Source organism: Trichoderma evansii (genome assembly GCF_050947405.1).
Source record: "Trichoderma evansii strain SZMC 28006 chromosome Unknown GGI43scaffold_1, whole genome shotgun sequence".
Lineage (NCBI taxonomy): Eukaryota > Fungi > Ascomycota > Sordariomycetes > Hypocreales > Hypocreaceae > Trichoderma > Trichoderma evansii.
The window spans coordinates 3,100,703-3,118,657 of record NW_028145205.1 but is presented as its reverse complement, the minus strand read 5'-3'; the positions used below and the strand labels follow the sequence as shown (position 1 = coordinate 3,118,657).

The 17,955-nt window shown below is 46.6% G+C and overlaps 6 protein-coding genes across 6 annotated transcripts; 3 read left to right on the top strand and 3 right to left on the bottom strand.

Annotated features, from left to right (window-relative positions):
• Window positions 1–818: 818 nt before the first annotated feature.
• Window positions 819–2,444, top strand: GGI43DRAFT_391824 (polysaccharide lyase family 1 protein). Its single transcript, XM_083204489.1, has 3 exons — window positions 819–1,739; window positions 1,797–1,965; window positions 2,027–2,444. Exons 1-3 carry the CDS (start codon window positions 1,140–1,142, stop codon window positions 2,425–2,427), a joined length of 1,170 nt encoding a protein of 389 aa, XP_083066622.1. The 5' UTR covers window positions 819–1,139; the 3' UTR covers window positions 2,428–2,444.
• A 512-nt stretch (window positions 2,445–2,956) lies between these two features.
• Window positions 2,957–4,552, bottom strand: GGI43DRAFT_34330 (glycerate dehydrogenase). Its single transcript, XM_083202170.1, has 2 exons — window positions 4,455–4,552; window positions 2,957–4,395 (listed from the first exon to the last, which is right to left on the bottom strand). Exon 2 carries the CDS (start codon window positions 4,178–4,180, stop codon window positions 3,056–3,058), a length of 1,125 nt encoding a protein of 374 aa, XP_083066621.1. The 5' UTR covers window positions 4,181–4,395; window positions 4,455–4,552; the 3' UTR covers window positions 2,957–3,055.
• A 1,717-nt stretch (window positions 4,553–6,269) lies between these two features.
• GGI43DRAFT_34326 (glycoside hydrolase superfamily) lies at window positions 6,270–9,403 on the top strand. Its single transcript, XM_083202169.1, has one exon. The coding sequence runs from the start codon at window positions 6,738–6,740 to the stop codon at window positions 9,276–9,278; it is 2,541 nt and encodes an 846-aa protein (XP_083066620.1). The 5' UTR covers window positions 6,270–6,737; the 3' UTR covers window positions 9,279–9,403.
• A 442-nt stretch (window positions 9,404–9,845) lies between these two features.
• On the top strand, window positions 9,846–11,455 carry GGI43DRAFT_391820 (kinase-like domain-containing protein). Its single transcript, XM_083204488.1, has one exon. The coding sequence runs from the start codon at window positions 10,043–10,045 to the stop codon at window positions 11,303–11,305; it is 1,263 nt and encodes a 420-aa protein (XP_083066619.1). The 5' UTR covers window positions 9,846–10,042; the 3' UTR covers window positions 11,306–11,455.
• GGI43DRAFT_391819 (exocyst complex component Sec10-like protein) lies at window positions 11,456–14,734 on the bottom strand. Its single transcript, XM_083204487.1, has 2 exons — window positions 14,456–14,734; window positions 11,456–14,367 (listed from the first exon to the last, which is right to left on the bottom strand). The coding sequence occupies exons 1-2, from the start codon at window positions 14,553–14,555 to the stop codon at window positions 11,723–11,725; spliced, it is 2,745 nt and encodes a 914-aa protein (XP_083066618.1). The 5' UTR covers window positions 14,556–14,734; the 3' UTR covers window positions 11,456–11,722.
• Window positions 14,735–14,949: 215 nt separating this feature from the next.
• GGI43DRAFT_391818 (aspartate kinase) lies at window positions 14,950–17,571 on the bottom strand. Its single transcript, XM_083204486.1, has 6 exons — window positions 17,155–17,571; window positions 17,033–17,052; window positions 16,875–16,955; window positions 16,465–16,789; window positions 15,473–16,394; window positions 14,950–15,398 (listed from the first exon to the last, which is right to left on the bottom strand). The coding sequence occupies exons 1-6, from the start codon at window positions 17,242–17,244 to the stop codon at window positions 15,301–15,303; spliced, it is 1,536 nt and encodes a 511-aa protein (XP_083066617.1). The 5' UTR covers window positions 17,245–17,571; the 3' UTR covers window positions 14,950–15,300.
• Window positions 17,572–17,955: the final 384 nt, after the last annotated feature.

The following is a 17,955-nucleotide window of genomic DNA, read 5'->3' as shown; positions in this document are numbered from 1 at the left end:
CTCCGATCTTCAAGGTTCAAACATCCCTTTACTTGGCATTTCTCACGGGGAAATAGCAATTACCCCGGAATAAGGCGCCAGGCATCTCCACTGCTTATTCGAAGGATAGGCGAGATCGTTTTCTGCATTTAACAAATTATGCCGGTGATTGGTGCGGCTATACCAGATTATATGTGGTATATTGTGATGTATCAACGTCTAGATCCGCGCACGCGATTGTTCCTTGACACTCTACGGTTGGTACCCGATTAGGTTGGCGATTTATCTTGGTGTGCATCGAATCTCTGGCTAGGGTTTCCTCCGATAGCCGCAAACTATTTTGGGGATTTCTCCGACTGTAACGACGGACGCGGGTTATTATGGGTTGGTGGAGATGGCATACAAGTCAGGGCAGAAGAAGTAGAGACTCCTCATATAAACGTCTGTTCTCTGCACAAAGCTTACTAACTGAGTCATCAGTCTCTCAAGAAAAGCTCCCATCTCAAAGAAAATAATGCTTCTAATACCCTTAAGTTGTTCTCAAGTTTTCTCCAGCTTCATCTGTTAAATAATCTCTCTTCATATTCTGCGATCCTCATCACTAGTCTGCTGTATAAAATTTGTTAAAGTCGTTTAACCAGAGTGCTTACTTTGGCTCAAAGGACAAAACTATACGCAATCCTGCATAATTTATCCTGCGCATATATAAAATTGTAAAAAATAGCCGTCGGTTCCACGTCAGTCCCAATCTACAAATGTTCAACGCCCGAGTAGGCGTTAACACACGCTCAGAATAGTCTTCGCAATTATAACCAAGTTTGGTTTATTCAATGGATGCCCCTTGGTGTAGCATCTCTTGCATCATTAAGCGGTCCGATGGAATCAACATATATGTGTCAATTAGGCAGATATTACTTCTTGCGCGCCTATGAGGTGTTCTGATTCTATTCGAGTTTGTCTAAGCAGCGGCCTGTAAAGCCGGCAAGGACTGTAGACATTCAAACTACGGCGAAACCTCCATCACCTGCCTAGTATAGACTTCTCAGTAAATGGGCATATTGGACTATATAAGTCAGTAGGCTATCCCCATACTTGAGAGTTGTCTGAAAAGCCAGCAGTGTCTTCAATCTTGTTAGTTCATATTACCATCTATACTGAACATGGGCTCCTTCAAAGCCATTATCGCGGCATCTCTAGCTGCCCTAGGACAGTTTGCTGCGGCTGCTCTGGCAGAAGGCCAATCCAAGCGTGCTGGCATTTCTTCTATCGTCAAAGGAACGCCGGTAGGCTTTGCATCTTCCGTCACGGGTGGTGGCACCGTTGCCCCAGTATATCCAACCACGATCGCACAGCTAAAGAGCTACCTCACCTCAACTAGTCCGCAGAATATTGTCATCTCTGGTACTTTCAACTTTGCTGGTTCTGAGGGCACAACAACTCTTACAGCTTGTAACGCATACCCATGTACACCCTCCAATGGTGGACAGGCGTTGCTAAACACACTGGGTGGATGCGGATCGCTATCGACATATAGCGTAACCCTCGACACCGCTGCATATAACGCTATCAATGTCCAGTCGGACAAGACGCTTGTTGGGATAAACGGTGCAACTCTCAATGGCAAAGGCTTACGCCTTTCTGGCGTTTCTAATGTCATTATCCAAAACATTGCAATCACCAACCTAAACCCGCAGTATGTCTGGGGCGGTGATGCCATCAGTCTCAGCAATACTAACAATGTCTGGATTGACCATGTGAAGGTAAGAACAGAAGTCTTATGGATGGTGCACAACTGACTTGGAGGTTTTAAATTTCAGACATCCAACCTCGGCCGTCAACACTATAGCTTCGGTACTGGATCCAACAACGCAGTCACCATCTCTAACAGCTTCATCAGCGGCCAGACATCTTACTCAGCCAGCTGTGATGGTCACTCATACTGGGGCCTCGAACTAGTTGGAAGCGGTGACCAAATCACATTTTACAGTTCGTCGACGTGTATCTCAAGTGCTAAATATCAGTTCTCGCTAACATACGCCTTTAACAGAGAACTATGTCTACTACACATCTGGACGCACTCCTGCTTTGTCCGGCAATACCCTCTTCCATGCAGTTAACAACGTCTGGTCCTCAAACTCCGGACACGCAATTGAAGGTACTTCCAACGGCATGGGCTTGTACGAGGGTAACTATTTTGTGAACGTTCCAACCGTTGTCGCTTCAGACTTCGTAGGCCGTCTCTTCAGCTCACAGTCATCTGCTGTGTCGCAGTGTGCTCAATATTTAGGACGCAACTGTGTCTCAAATACTTTATCAAACTCGGGTCCTTTCACCAATAGCGACACAAGCTTCCTTTATCTGTTTCAAGGCAAGACCAATATTGTTTCTGCCGCTTCAGCCTCGTCTATTCAGTCGAGTGTTGTTTCGGCAGCGGGCAATACGCTTTAATCGCACCTGATATTGATAGTGGCTACCCATGCCTAGTCATTCACTAGCTTCTATAGTTGCAGAGGTTGCTCTGGGATAGGAAAAGGGAAGTCTGTAAGAAGAGAAAATTATCTTTCTGTCATGAAGAACTACAAGCGACGGTTAAAATAATTGCTCGGCATTACTTATTCCTAGATAGCGATAATAGCAACCTTTTAGCCCAACTTGAAATTTAACCAGCGGAATTTTATACTCTAGAAAACATATGTGAAATACATCACCATACTTGCTTCTCCTCACACTCTTGCTAACTCAGAACGCCTTGGTTGTGTAATACCCATTCTCACCTCCATCTTTTCGAAAATATTCAATAGCCCCCCCCGGCTGTGTAGTCAAGCGCTCTATCCCCTACCAAGATAAATTCTAATAATTTTAAGCTTATCCTTTTTGCCAGTAAGATAATAGTAATGGCACTTAACTGGGCAGCCAAGATGAAGACGCGGAGGACATGGATATACATGATGCCTTATAGATATTTTTAATGCTATATGTTTACGAGAATCTAACGCTGTAGTGAGTGAATGTTAAATTAAACCATAAATAAAACCATAAACAAGCTTATCGCCATTTATCTGAATTCAGCTGCCAGCTAAGCAATGCGGTGTAGCACTTCTCTATCCTCTAACCAACGATCAATATTCTCCGCTGTCTCGGCATACCATGCGTTCATCAGCCCTTCATCAGCATATCCCATGTGTGGTGTAGTAATCAAGCGTGAGCGTCCTCCTTCACCCCAATAATTTGCTCTCCTCCACGGACTAAATAATGGCAGCGGCTCAATATCAAATACATCCAAAGCAGCACCACGGATAGCCCCTCGTTCCAACGTGTCCAGGAGAGCTGTCTGGTCTATCAGTTGTCCACGAGATGTATTGACCAGAATTGCGGAACTCTTCATCTGTTCTAGCTCTTTGACCCCAACAACATGTCGTGAGCGATCACTGAGCACATAGTGCAGGCTGATGACATCGGCACTGCGGAAGAGCTCCTCTTTTCCTACCACTCTAAATACCCCTGATGGCAAACCAGCTTCGGCTGCCGTACGATCGGCCTTCTCCTGAGTCAGATTCTCGCTCCAGCATACTACATTCATGCCCCAAGCAAGATATCCAATGCGTGCAACTGCAGCGCCTAGTCGCCCGAGCCCAACGATTCCCAGAGTCCGCCCCGTCAGACTCATTGCTAAACCGCTCTGCCATCCAGAGCCGGTTTTCAGCAATGCATCATCAGCAGCGATATTGCGAGCAAGGGCCATGATGAGGGCCCATGCGTGCTGTGTAGTTGGATGTCCGCTGCCCTTCTTAATGTTAGGCAGCGAAGCAGTACCATCGAGCCTATCTGTTCGACCAAGACCAGGGGCAGAAACGACAGCAATTCCCAGCTCTCGAGCAGCAGCAAGATCAAACATTTCAAACTGCGTGCCGGTGGCCAACAAGAGCTTCAAGTTAGGCAAGCTACGCAATAGCGAGCCCGGAAATGCAGTTCGTTCGCGCATCGCTGATATAGCCTCAAAAGGCTTGAGCCTCTCAACTAGACGAGTAGTTTCTGCCTCATTAACAGGGTTAATGGTATCTTTAAATGTAGTAATTTGCAGCCTAGATGATGGAATATGCGCGAAGTGAGGCTTGGATGTGTTAAGATAATCATCAATAATTGCAAGAGAAGGTAGTTTTGACACCTTCGTAATGCCTTGTCTAGCAACAGATGGCATCATTTTTCTCCAGTCTTCTTTTTGATGATAAAGTAAGGCAGGTAGTAGGAGTCGGTTGGATTATGAAGTAGAGTTATATGTGAAGTGGAAATTATGCCGAGAAGATAGATTCGTAGTGAAAGAGCAGTATTGGCGACCCAGAAAAATATCTTGCCAGTATCAAGTAGCCTATAAGTTTCTTCGTAAATTAGTAGAGGTAGGTTTCTATCTCGACATGCCTATGTTTCTGTTTAGTATTCTATCTGGTGACAATACAAGTATAGATAATACAGCTCACTTTCCACGTATTGTTAGCTAAATGGCAGATGTATCCTGGAATTGATATTGCAACTATGTGGCCTGTTCTCTCTATCATGATTTTAATGAATAGAATAAAAGAGTGATTCCCATCTTTATGGTAAAAAACGTCGGCTCGGCTCGGCTCGTATTAGTCGCATATTAATATGCGTGGACTGATTGGCCTACCTACATAGCAAAGCGATGCGATACTAGCTTGATTCTATTCCCAGCTACAGCTCCACCATATTAACGTTTGCATGCAAATCATGCCCAAATGATAAAATACGGAGACTGTTATGCATATTCTCACGCAATAATTAAAATGATTCCTCAACACTTGCTCGGTCTCGCGTTTTGTTTGTTTCGGATCCGATCGGAGTTACGTACGGAATTCCGGCATATCTCGCCAACTACTATATCGAGATAGTAGCAAGCCAATAGACTTTACAAACTGCGACCAACCAGGACGATTATTAAATAGGCAGCTAAGGCAGACATCTTCTTGTTCTGGCTTTATATATAAGTCGTATAAGAGTTGGTATCTGATAGAGAAGAGCGCTATCTTCAACGAAGATACACATGCATGTAATCCAATTTCTTTGCGTTTCATAATGATGATGATATTCTAGTTGAAACCATTTCCATAATTGAGTGAGAGATGATACATCATATTTCCCTATGTGGTGGTGTGTCTAGCTGAGCAATCTGAATAGGCTCATGATGAGACGGGCGGAAGAGTAAAGTAGTCTCTACTTGTATTTCGATTAAAGCAGAGTATTTGCTAAATTTGTAATATGACAATATCATAAATAGTATGCCTGTAAAACTGTGTTGGTTTTAAATCAAGATTCAGACGAATCTTCAAATAGCTGTAGATAAGATGTCTTTCGGCTTCTTCAAAGGCTTATTCCTGTTCTGGATTCATAAGCAGCCATGTTTTGAAGATGAAACCCGGAGATATTACTTCGCATTAATCCAAATATACTCGAGTTAATATGAAATCCTTGCTATTATCACAAATACAGGCATTTTTGACTCATGAAATTTTGTTAGGGGATGAAAAGGATCAGCTAAGTACCTAGGGAAATAAGAATTCATTTATAGAGTCAACTTCCGTATGAAAGCTATGTACATCTAATATGGCGACTTTTGTATTAAAATAATAAACGAATTACTCATATATGCATTCATTTATACAGGCCTTACTTGTGTATACCAGATTCATGATCACCTTCTAATCACGCCGGCACATTTAGGCTATATCGGCCCACCAATAAGCAAATTGCACGATATCGGAGCTGTGTTGATGTTAGAGAGCAGCTATACAAAAACGGGTACATCCTTGCCGAGAAAACTCCCTATTGGACCAAACACTTCTTCTTTCTACGCAGATCCTGTATAGTCATCAATTCAAGCAATTCTTGCTAGCAAATGCTCCATGGAGCCAATGCTTGGCCACATCGTAGCTTTTAATAATGACGTAGTTGCATAATTAGCCGGACAAGTTTAATATGTAAATAATAGTTATGGGGTTTGGTTCATTTGTCATATACAACCATTATGTCAAAGCATTCGCTTAATCCACTAATAAATCTGTGAAAGAAATTGAGTATCAAGTGAACCAATTCGGTCGTCTTTTGCCGGTGCCCCTCAACTAGATCGAATTTAGCAACTCAATGAGCTCACAACTACTCCGCAAGTCTGTGGGGTTTCGGCTGTGGTCCGGTATTAGATACCATCCATCATTGTAGCCTTCAACGTGGGGAGTAGCAACAATATGGAGAACCATGTAAGCATAATTAATTAATATGAGATTGAACACTGCATATTACAAAGAGCGTGTATTTTGCGTCGCTCAAGCTAGCAACAAGCAGACTCAGAACAATCTGAGTCGCACAGTTGAACTACATACAGTGTCTCACAAAAATTATAATCGCCCAGCCATCCGACAGTTTATACATTGGTACATATATGTACAGAACCTGCAGATCCATCCACCAACCCCTCAGTTTCTAATGTAGCCAAGATCTCCAGGCGGACTCTGGGGCTTCTCTTTTCTTGTATTTTAGGCTAAACGCTTTTCCTGGTCGACAAGGCCGAGACTGGACAGCTTGATCCATACTTGAGATACATTGACAGTTGAAGTTCGATTGATTACTCCATCAGCAACACGGACAAGTGGAAGCGGTGTAGCTACATATAAAATGGCAACGATCATTGAATTCCTACGATGCCTTAACTGACAGCCCATGCAGCCAGTCTAGAGCACAAGGGAACAGCTATGATATTGCAGAGTCTTCTACTTCTGTTCCTCACGGCCATTGCGCCTGTCTTTGCCGAAACTGGCATTGACGCCTGGCTGCGATATGCTCCGCTTCCAAGCTCTGTTACAAGAGGGCATCTCAACTCGTTTCCAAGCCACATTGTTGCCCTCAATGCCACCAAAAATGGGCCTTTATCGAGTGCTGCATCAGAGTTACAAAAGGGTATCAAAGGCATTCTAGGTGTCAGTCTGGGCGTCAGCTCAAGCCAAAAGAGTTGTTCCACCCAAAAGACCATTACTATTTCTACTCTCGACTCTTACAAATCAGCCTGCGGCAAGCTTACGCCAAAGTTAGACCTAATAGAAGATGGATATTGGCTAAGCACCAAAGGCGAATCAGTACAGATCATTGGCCAGAATGAGAGGGGTGCACTTTACGGTGCTTTCCAGTACCTCTCTTTGCTTGGTCAGGGTAACTTTTCTGAAGTCGCCTTCGCTTCAAACCCAAGCGCGCCAATTCGATGGTCCAACCAATGGGACAATCTCAATGCAGAAACCGCGGCCCAGGGCAGCATCGAGAGAGGCTACGGCGGTGTTTCAATCTTCTTTGAGAATGGATATGTCAAGAAGGATCTTTCTCGAGTTCCGCTCTATGGCCGTTTGTTGGCTTCTGTTGGCCTGAATGGTATCGTCATCAACAACGTTAATGCCGATGCTACTCTTCTCAACGAGACGAACTTGGAGGGCGTCAAGAGAATTGCTGATTTGTTCCGGCCATGGGGGGTCCAAGTAGGAATTTCACTCAACTTTGCTTCGCCACAGGTTCTAGGAGATTTGGACACATTCGATCCCTTGGACGAGACCGTCATCAAATGGTGGACGGATAAATCCAACAGAATCTATGAACTTGTCCCCGATTTCGCAGGTTACTTAGTCAAAGCCAACTCAGAGGGTCAGCCGGGGCCGTTGACATATAATCGCACTTTGTCGCAAGGCGCCAATCTCTTTGCTAAGGCTATTGAGCCGCATGGCGGTATCGTCGTATTCCGAGCTTTTGTCTATGACCAGCTAAATGAGACCGATTGGAAAGCCGATCGAGCCAATGCTGCCGTTGAATTCTTCAAAGATCTAGATGGACAGTTTGACAGCAACGTTCTAGTCCAGATCAAATTCGGCCCCATTGATTTCCAAGTCAGAGAGCCCCCCTCACCTCTCTTTGTCAATATACCCAAAACAGCGGTCTCAATAGAGCTTGAAGTCACTCAAGAGTATCTTGGCCAGCAGTGCCATCTAGTCTATCTCCCACCGTTGTGGCAGACTATCCTGGGTTTTGATATGCGATACAATGGCCAGCAATCTTATGTACGCGATATTGTTACTGGAAAGACATTCAACCACAAACTTGGCGGGTATGCTGGAGTGATCAACGTCGGTGTTGATGATACGTGGATCGGTAGTCACTTGGCAATGTCCAACATGTTCGCTTTTGGCCGGCTGGCCTGGAACCCGCAGGCAGACTCTCAAGAATTAGTTGAGGAATGGACTCGTCTAACGTTTGGCCTAAACCAGGATGTCGTTTCAGCCATTGTGGGTATGTCCATGAAGTCATGGCCAGCGTATGAAGACTACAGTGGCAACCTCGGTATTCAGACTCTTACCGATATTTTATACACTCACTTTGGCGCAAATCCAGCCTCTCAGGACAACAATGGCTGGGGACAGTGGACACGAGCCGATAGCAAAACTATTGGTATGGACCGCACTGTATCGAATGGTACGGGGAATGCAGGCCAATACGCCAAAGAAGTTGCTCATATGTTTGAGTATACTCAAACTACGCCTGACAATTTGATGCTTTGGTTTCACCACGTGCCTTATACTTTCAAGCTACACTCTGGTAAGACGGTCATCCAACATTTCTACGACGCTCATTACTCTGGATCTGCAACGGCACAAACTTTTCCAACTACTTGGAAGTCACTTCTAGGCCAAATAGATGCCGAAAGGTATGAAGAGGTCTTGTACAGACTAACATACCAAGCTGGCCACTCTTTGGTATGGCGTGATGCCATTAGCGAATTCTACCGCAATCTTTCGAGTATTCCAGATCAACTAAATCGTGTTCGAAACCACCCTCACCGCATTGAAGCTGAAGCAATGGACCTCTCAAACTTCACGATAGTCGATGTTAATCCTACTGAGTGCGCATCCAAGTACAAAGCGATCGCGACAAATGGAACTGGCATAGCTACTACGAAACTGAATGTCCCAAGCGGAAAGTACAATGTCGCTATCAACTATTACGATGTGATGGGCGGCATCGCCAACTACGAAATACTGCTTAATGACAAATCTGTCGGAACTTGGAAAGGCGATTCAGAAAACTATCTTGGCCATGACTATAGCTCGTTCCTTGATTGTCACTCAGCAATGCGTATTACGTTCGAAGGAGTTAAGATTGCCAAGGGGGACAAGCTAACTATCAGGGGAACTGGAAATGCTTTGGAGCAAGCGGCTATAGATTATGTCTCCATTCTGCCACAGGGAGTAGTAGATTAGAAAGTGGAGGGTCATGAAAAGGAAATAATATGTATTGTAGTCTATTACACGTAAACATCCCTCCAGTAGTATTAGTATAGGCTTAGAGGCAAAATTATAAGGAGAGTTTCTCTATGCATTCTTTTGGAGTCCAACTGTGGCACACGAAACCCGTTCGACAGTGATGATGAGCGAAATACACGAAACCCTTTTAATAATTTCATAAAAATAGGCGAATAATAAGCACTCAAAAATTCCTAGCATAGATTATCATACTAAAGACAGAGTATTACAGTAACAATATAGATGGAATGAAGCGTCCATAAGTTTAGCCTTAACTGCCATAGACATAGAACAATAACACTCGCAATATCAATTTAAGTAAAATGTAAGGGAGTTTTAGATAAAGCATTATCATGCGGAGAAAACCAAAACAGAAGGCTTTTATAGAGTGTCAACTATCACGGTAGAAGGCAGATGAAATTATACTACATCGAAGCTCTCGCGAGTACTTCTAGTGGCGCCTATTTTCTATGAGGGTCTAGGTACTACCTAGTATTAGGCTGCACCGATAAGATAAGAGGTGATGTGTAGTAACGATAGCGATAGCTGCCATCAATTGCAACTTCATCATCCCACCGAAAGACGTATTAAATGCCAGCTCTCATACACACTATCTGACTGCCCACCCCAACAATTGGCTAATATCTCCCCTCATCTCTCACCAGACATCACAAAATTCATCGCACCACTCACAGCTTCACCAAACAGCACCCGCCGCCACCATGGCGCTCTCCCCTGTCGTCACGACCACCTCTTCCACCCAAAACCAGAACAACGAGAATTTCCAAACATTAAGAGCTGTCTCTTCGCCTCTCAAGGCCCTCGCTTCCGGCTCAGGCCAGACTTCATCCAATGGCACTCCCAAACCCGCCCTCGCGCCCGCGCCAACCAGCCAGACACTCGCTCCGACTCTCGATTTCGCCGAGCAGATGAACGAGGAGGAAAAGCGCAAATACGTCAAAGGCAAGAAGCTCGGTGAAGGTACCTATGCTGTCGTCTTCCTTGGCCATCTGCGCTCCAACCCTGCGGCCCGCGTAGCCATCAAGAAGATCAAGGTCCAGAAGGAATACACAGAGGGCATGGCCCCCGACGCGGTCCGCGAACTGAAGCACCTCCAGGAGCTCCAACACCCAAACATCATATCTTTCCTCTCCGTCTTCTCCTCCAAGGACCAGAACCTCAACCTGGTGCTCGAGTACCTCCCCCTCGGCGATCTCGAATTGCTCATTCGCGACACCGACAATGTCCGCTACGGTGCCGCCGACATCAAGGCCTGGATGGGCATGCTGACCCGCGCTGTATGGTTCTGCCACGAGAACTTTGTCCTACATCGTGATATCAAACCAAACAACTTGCTCATCGCTGCAGACGGTGAAGTCAAACTTGCTGATTTCGGTCTTGCGCGAAGCTTCGCCGACCCCCATCGCCACATGACATCCAACGTCATCACCCGCTGGTACCGACCTCCCGAACTGCTCTTCGGTGCCCGATACTACAGCGGCGCAGTGGACGTCTGGTCCGTCGGAACCGTCTTCGCAGAGCTCATCCTGCGAGCTCCATACATGCCCGGCAACAACGAGCTCGACCAGATCAAGATGATTTGCGAAGCCATCGGCACCCCCACAGAAGACAACTGGCCCGGCGTCACCAGACTACCGGAATACACCGTGCCAGGCCAGCACCCCACGCGAGGAAGAGACTGGTACGAGATGCGCTTCGGCATCGTGGGCCCCGACGGTGTCGACCTGCTCATGAAGACCCTGTCCCTGAACCCGCAGAAGCGCATCACCGCAAAGGAGATGCTCCAGCACCGCTGGTGGCACTCTGAGCCTAAGCCCACACGCAAGGATGACCTGCCGCGCAAAGACGAAAGCGCCGGAGAAGACAAGATGGGAATGGATTTGAAGCGACGACCTGGAATGGTGGCGGATGAGGATAGAGGTGCCAAGGTAGCCCGCAAACTGGACTTTGGTGGACAGAGGTAGAGCAAGGTCATTGTGCTTCAAATTTCAGGCTTTGCTATTCTCCTTCTATTATTTGCACTTGGAAAGGCGTTTGGAAACTAGTTTCTTGCACATATACCACATCTACGACGGAGTTTAGTCTTCATAATAAAATCAGGGGCCAATAGATTATGGCCAGATGGATATATATATATATATTGCCAAATTCATCTATTTCCTCTTCTCATTCAATTCCGCTGTACAAAGTTGTATATATAAATTCTATCCATTTTTATAATATCTAAGCGCAGTCATTATCCAAATGTGACTTTGAAGCCCCCGTCTCTTCATCCCAGTCACTATCGAATGTTTCTTCATGTCTCACATAATTCATCAGCTCATCACCCCTATGTCTCTATCCAATAGACTGAAATCGCTGTTTTTCTTTTGGTATCTTTCTCACATTACCACACAGTCCATTCCATACATTGCCCTCTCTACACTCCTTCTCACCTGGTACCAATCCGCTCTTCGCTGCGCATACTCGTACACCTCTTCTGCGCGAAACACGCCACCAAACCGATCACCGTCTGCAATAACCGTAGCCATTTCCTTGGCATGGCTAGGGTCAATGAGGTAGATCTGGCTCAGCTCACGCAGCGCAGCAAAATATGGTAGCACGTCTTGGTTTCGGAGCGATCTCACGTAATCAGAGAAGAGATTCATATCGGAAATGAGTTTTATAGCGCCGTCGGTGCTGATACGCTGTCGCTTGAGGTGTTTGCATATAGCCGTAAAGAGTCGTTGGCCAACTTCACCGTTGAAAACGTCGAGCATCGACTTCTCCGTTGTACCCACCAGCATGTTAGTGTGGGATCTAACAAGATCGACGATGCGACGAGCTGTGGGCGTCGGTCCAATATCTAGCTCTGCCATGGAGCCGATAGTTGCTCGGTTGGATTGCCGGTTATTCATATCAGCTGCTGACGCGCGGGGAGTAGGATTGTAGTCTGTAGGTTGCTGCAAGGTTCCCTGGAGGTACTCGACCTCATCCATGAGCACATCAATGCCCTTGTTCAGACCTGCTGCAACACTCTCATCAAGCATCTGCTCAAACTTCTTCTTGGCTAAGCCCGCAGGGTCCAAGAAGTCATTCTTGTCCGCAATTTTAGGCGCTGAGAGTTGTTGTTCGTAAAAGACGTCAATCATCTGGGAAATGAGATCTCCAACGTTGACTAATTCAATAAACATGACGAGCGGCGCAACCCCCTTTTGATCATGATCGCTCACGTCTCTTGGGTTATAATGAGAAAGATGGTCAACAGCCATGTCGAATCCAAATTTGACGTGCCTCTGCCCAAGTATCCGAACGAGTGCAATGAAGATGTTAGCACACTGCTCACGAGCTTCTCCTCCAGCCTGTCCACCGAGGGGGATTAAAACTGCAGCACGTCCCAGACTACCCTTGGCCTTGTGTACCAAATCTAGAGCTACTTCGATACTGAAGAGCGATTTGATACCTTCTAGTTTCGATGCCATGATGGCTGCTTTAGCTGCAAGCTCATCGGTCGGAGCTTTAGCACCTGGCATTGGGCTGCCTCGTCCCTGGATTTCATTGCCTAGCCCCGGGGTCTGAGGTCGGGAGGACTGAGGAGTTAATACTGCAGATCCATTTGCAGTAACTGCGGGTGGAGATGTCGGCTTCGTTGTTGCAAATGGAGAGCCTATTGGAAATGTCGGAAGAACCGTGACAGGCATCATGATTACTTTCTTGAACGAGCTCAGAAAATCGTTCTTCTCTGCAGAACGATTAATATTGGAATAATAGAACGACTCCAAGGAGGAATCTTGCTCAGAAAGCTTCTTCTCCCATTGTACAACCTCAACTTCCGCCTGTTTGGTGAAGAAGTCCAGCTCCTCCTGCAGGTACAAATCGAGATGAGGTTCAAATACTTTCAGGGTCAGCTGCTTAGCACGGTCTCCTAAATCTTCTTCAGGTCCTTTGGGAGGTTTCAGTGACTGAAAGAACCTCAGCGTCTGTTCGAATATGCCAGAAACAGCTTTGAGGTAGGAAGCAATGCTGCGCTCGTGTGCTTCATCGAATAAGGGGGTCGTGTATTCAGCGACGATGTCTTCTGCTATCTTTTCAGCGAGATTCCAAAAGACAATGGCAGGCTCTGGAAATATTCGTTCCAGGACACTGGCTTGGTCATTGACCTTGGCTAGCAGGATCTCGAAGAAGCGTCGGGATGGCTCCACCACTATGTCGTCCGTAAATGCTTGATTCAAACAGTCCATAGGATTATGCACCACGTCGCGATCACTAAAGAGGGGGTGTTTCTGTACGAAGAGATCGATCCCAGCCTTAGCACCGTTAAGGGTATGTAAAACATACGCATATCGATGCATCCTCCCATCGACATCCCAAAACTCATAGCCCTGTTCAAACTCGCGCAAAACGGCGGCCTCAAAGATATTCATCATCGTTATCAGCTTCGAATCCCTATGGCTCCATCCCTCAGACCAGTCACTCGCTGCAAATCGGTGCAAGTTGGCCAGCATCTGGGCCTGCTGTTCAGGGTCGACAAATGCCTTGAATACGATTGGGTCCGTATGCGTCTTCGCCATGACAAGATCGAAGTAAAAAGGTGCCAGTGCTTTGTATATCTTTCCATATTCTTGTCTTGCGCCTCCTCTGACGCTCTTCGCATGCTTGAATACGTCGAGGTACGACGCAGGGTCCTCAGTAGTGCCGGTTGTCCCTATTTTCATGGTCTCGAATCCGTCTCGTAGTTCTGAAGCAGCACGCTGCCGACGTTGTTGCTCAACTGTAGCATCGAATATCGTGGCTGACGAAATTGTGTTTCTTTTGCTAGCAGCATCAGCAGACTGACTAGCAGCCGCCGCGGCAGCAGCTTCTCGCCTACGCCGAACTGCATCCTCAAATCTCTGTCTCGCCTCTCGTTCGTCCCAGCACCCCATGCTCTTCAACCGTGACACCCACCGAGTATCATCGTATACCATCTCTTGTAATCGGTGGGAAACGCGAGCACAGCGCATCTGATCGGCCACGGGCAGGTAGTTGAGGATGGTCACCATGATTTCTATGCACAACAATCCAATTAGCTGCCATTAAACTTTCATAATACCATCCCTGAAAAGGTTACAAAGGATCTGCGTGTCAGCTCTTACCTGCTGGAAGCCTCGCTCGAGAGTCGAGCATCTCGGTGGCTTTCAGGGCTCCCAAGATGCTGCCCCGAGCCCGAGGGCCACCACCTCCAGATCTATACATAGTGGCGATGGTGCACAGGCGATGATGCCTGCGCTATTCGTGAAATAGGCGGTATATAAGACACCATTGGCGGTTTCTATGTGAATCCAGGCAATGCGCGACGCATCGTCGTCGTAATGCTTGTTGCGGAAGTGTATTGTTAGTTGGTTGAAGCTGTAAAGATGCAGCAGATATAGGAGAGTGTAAGTGTGTAATAAACAAGCGTCGAAGGTGGGGAAAGTTGGCGTCGGTTTCTCACCGAGCTTTCGCTAGGTACCTTTGCCCATAATCCACTACCAAAGATACCTTCTTCTCCAACCTAGCCCATTAGCACATGTGTCGCGGGTCAAAGTTACACAACGGTCTATAAGAATCGAATGACGGTCATCCTACTAATTAGCGGGAGCCAGTCTCCTTTTGTCATAATTTTGATATGCTTAGAAGATTGAATAATTTCAAGTCTTAACTATCTATCATCTACAGATTTTTCAGCTGCGCTGCAATACACTACTAATACTGGACATTGGATGAAACGGCAAATGGCCAACCCAGATCCTTCTCCATCGAACCGCAACCATGAATAAATAAAAATAGAAAAAATAAGAGAAGCCAACCGTGTGGTGAGAATTATAATAGAAACACCACACTTCGCGATGCATCTCGCCCTCTGCAGTACTTCTGAAATGCCCTATCCTAACCGTATATGCGAAAACATGCTGTAAAAATAATCAGCGCCACCATGTTAGGTATCATCGCCAAACCCGCCCTACTCCAGGAATGTGAATAAATGAGTGTGGAGAACATTCATAGCCCTCGTGGCGTCGGAGGCGTCAATGACACACGAAATGTTAATCTCGCTTGCACCTAGAGGAGGAATATAATGTCAGTCATTGATATCTCAGACAAAAAAAGAGAAGAAAAAGCTCATGCAGGCTTACCTTGGGAAATCATCTCCAGATTGACGTTGTGCTCTCCGAGTGTCGAGAACATGCGGCCAGCGATACCAACCATGTTCTTCATGTCAGCACCCACCAAGCTCAGAATAGCCATGCCCGTCAAGACGCTGACATCTCCACACTCTTCCAAGTCCCGTGTGGCCGTCTCGAATGCTTCCGATCGAATGCCGTCCGCATGGATAGCCAAGGAGACGTGTACCTCACTCGTAGAGATCAGATCAACAGAGATGGACTGCTTATCGAGGATGCGGAAAATTCGTGCAAAGAAGCCATGTGAAATGGACCTCTTATTCGAGTGAATGTTGATGACACTAATCTGGTCCTTGATAGTAACAGCCGTGGGCCGCTTGGGGTTCTTGAATAGGGGTGTTTCCGAACGCCGTGATCGGTGGAGTTGCTGTCCCGCCGACAAGACTGGGTCTGGAATCACCACTGTGCCATTTCCACGAGGGTTTTTGACATTCTTAATGCGGATAGGGATAGGTGGGTGCGCCCGAATAACCTGATCCATGGTAAGGTGGTGGATGACCTCGGAGCCGTAGAATGTCAATTCAGCGGCCTCTGAGGGCGTGATGGACGTCAGCAGTCGAGCCGTGGGCACCTTTGATGGATCCGCCGTGAAGATGCCATCGACCTCCTTCCAGATCTGCAGTTCGTCGGCTTTCAATCCCACAGCGCACAGGGCAGCACAGAGATCAGTGTACCCGCGGCCAATGTCTCCGTCCATCAAGCTGCCGGGAACATTTCCAAAGAATCCCGTAATAACTGGAACTCGGTTCTCACAGGCTGCAAGTTTCTTGACAAATGCATTGATAGTCAGGGTGTAAAATGCTGCGTCCAGAGAGGGGCTAGGGGTATCGTTGTGCAAGACATCCGATAAATCAACATATTCAGCATCGACTCCCTAATAAAGGGGCAAACCATGTCAGCGAGATGACAACAAAGGCCGTAAAATTTTCTGAAAAACAACGTACCGAATCTTTTAGTAGCGTCGCCATAAACAGGCAGCTAAGCTTCTCGCCGAAGCTAACGACGCGGTCTTTTGATCTTGAGTTGATTTCAAGGTTGAATCTCCTAGTGGCCATGATATACTCAATCAACTCCTGGCATTCTGACTTGGTCTTCTCAATGAGCTCCTCTCTTAACTGCGGGTCCTTGACAAAGGTCTCGGAAGCAGCAACATGATCATTGCAGACATCTCGAATGAGCCCCGTAGCTTGCTCAATCAGCTCCTGCTGCTTCTCCTCAGAGTTGATCGGCGTAGCAAGGTCCTTTAGCTTTGTGAAAACAGCCAATAGCCTAGATTTAGAATGATTAAATGAGCACATGCTGGAATCGCAGGATATGGCTCCCCAATGCGCGGGATAAAATGAGAACTTCTTACCGGCTGGTAGTGCCCTCGGCCTTCTTGCCCGTGCTACGAGCAGAACACACAACAACAACTCGATGCCGTGAAAGATTTGCTCTGTTTCAATGCGCGATCTGTCAGCTTCTGTGCCTTGCGTGACTCATCGTATCTGGTTTTAAAATGCGCCAACCTACCTGACGATATCACGAGCAATCTGAGATGACACATGTCAGCATGTTTCCCCGCGACGTCTTAAGAAGAGAAGGCCTCTTCATCTTTTTTTTTTTTTAAAAAAAAAAAAAAAATCGACACTCACCTTGTCTGGGAATTTTCCTACACTCGTACCACCAAACTTCTGCACAATCCAGCCCAGGTCGGACGAATTGTCACATGTGGCGCTGACCATGGTGATGACGCTCGTTGTTGAGACTCACACGAGTAAGCGATCTCGGAATCTGAAGATGAAATGCGCTAAAAGGGATTTCAAGGTCCACCGGGGGACGTTTATATCTTTATCCGGCTGCGTTTTGCCTGTATGCAAAGGTAAAACAAAAAGAAAGTATAAGAAGCAAAAGTGAGTGGCCGACGTCAAAACACGGCGTCTGGATATATAATATGCTGAAGAGTGAGAAAAAAAAAAAGAAAGCCACACTTTATATGGCATCCAATCGCATGGGAAAAAGGATGGCCAAGTCCAGTCATAGCCAGGATTCACAACCGACTGAGGGATCCAGAATCGGCGTGGAGGGGCGTATTGGCCTCCGAACGCATCAAGGCCTCCGAATGGACCAGAGCCTTGTTTATGGAGCCAATAGTGGAGTCGGCCGAGGAACGGCGCTGGAAAGGCTCCACCCTCGATTTGCTCTCATTAGTTGATCGGGTGCCCCGTTTCGTCCCAAACGGGAACGGTTTCGAGGGAATTTCAACGTTCAGCTCAGCATAGGGTAGCCGTTGGCAAATCGCGGCCATTAGTCGTTTGCTTTATTAATATGAATGGCGTGGTCTAGATACGTAGCTCATGCTTATTTTGCCGCTGGTTTTCAGAAGCAGAGAGACTAGCAGCTGTAGTTATAAAATCAAAGCACAGCTGCCTTTCAGCTTACATTAAAAATAACGT

Bases quoted from the DNA above. Each gene is read 5' to 3' on its own strand.
- GGI43DRAFT_391820 (XM_083204488.1), top strand. From the start codon at position 10,043: ATGGCGCTCTCCCCTGTCGTCACGACCACCTCTTCCACCCAAAACCAG.
- GGI43DRAFT_391818 (XM_083204486.1), bottom strand. From the start codon at position 17,244: ATGGTCAGCGCCACATGTGACAATTCGTCCGACCTGGGCTGGATTGTG. The intron at 17,053-17,154 runs GTGAGTGTCGAT...GTGTCATCTCAG, and splicing joins TAGGAAAATTCCCAGACAAG to ATTGCTCGTGATATCGTCAG. The intron at 15,399-15,472 runs GTAAGCCTGCAT...TTCCTCCTCTAG, and splicing joins TCTGGAGATGATTTCCCAAG to GTGCAAGCGAGATTAACATT.
- GGI43DRAFT_34330 (XM_083202170.1), bottom strand. From the start codon at position 4,180: ATGATGCCATCTGTTGCTAGACAAGGCATTACGAAGGTGTCAAAACTA.
- GGI43DRAFT_391824 (XM_083204489.1), top strand. From the start codon at position 1,140: ATGGGCTCCTTCAAAGCCATTATCGCGGCATCTCTAGCTGCCCTAGGA. The intron at 1,740-1,796 runs GTAAGAACAGAA...TTTAAATTTCAG, and splicing joins TCTGGATTGACCATGTGAAG to ACATCCAACCTCGGCCGTCA. The intron at 1,966-2,026 runs GTTCGTCGACGT...CGCCTTTAACAG, and splicing joins TGACCAAATCACATTTTACA to AGAACTATGTCTACTACACA.
- GGI43DRAFT_391819 (XM_083204487.1), bottom strand. From the start codon at position 14,555: ATGTATAGATCTGGAGGTGGTGGCCCTCGGGCTCGGGGCAGCATCTTG. The intron at 14,368-14,455 runs GTAAGAGCTGAC...TGTTGTGCATAG, and splicing joins TCGAGCGAGGCTTCCAGCAG to AAATCATGGTGACCATCCTC.
- GGI43DRAFT_34326 (XM_083202169.1), top strand. From the start codon at position 6,738: ATGATATTGCAGAGTCTTCTACTTCTGTTCCTCACGGCCATTGCGCCT.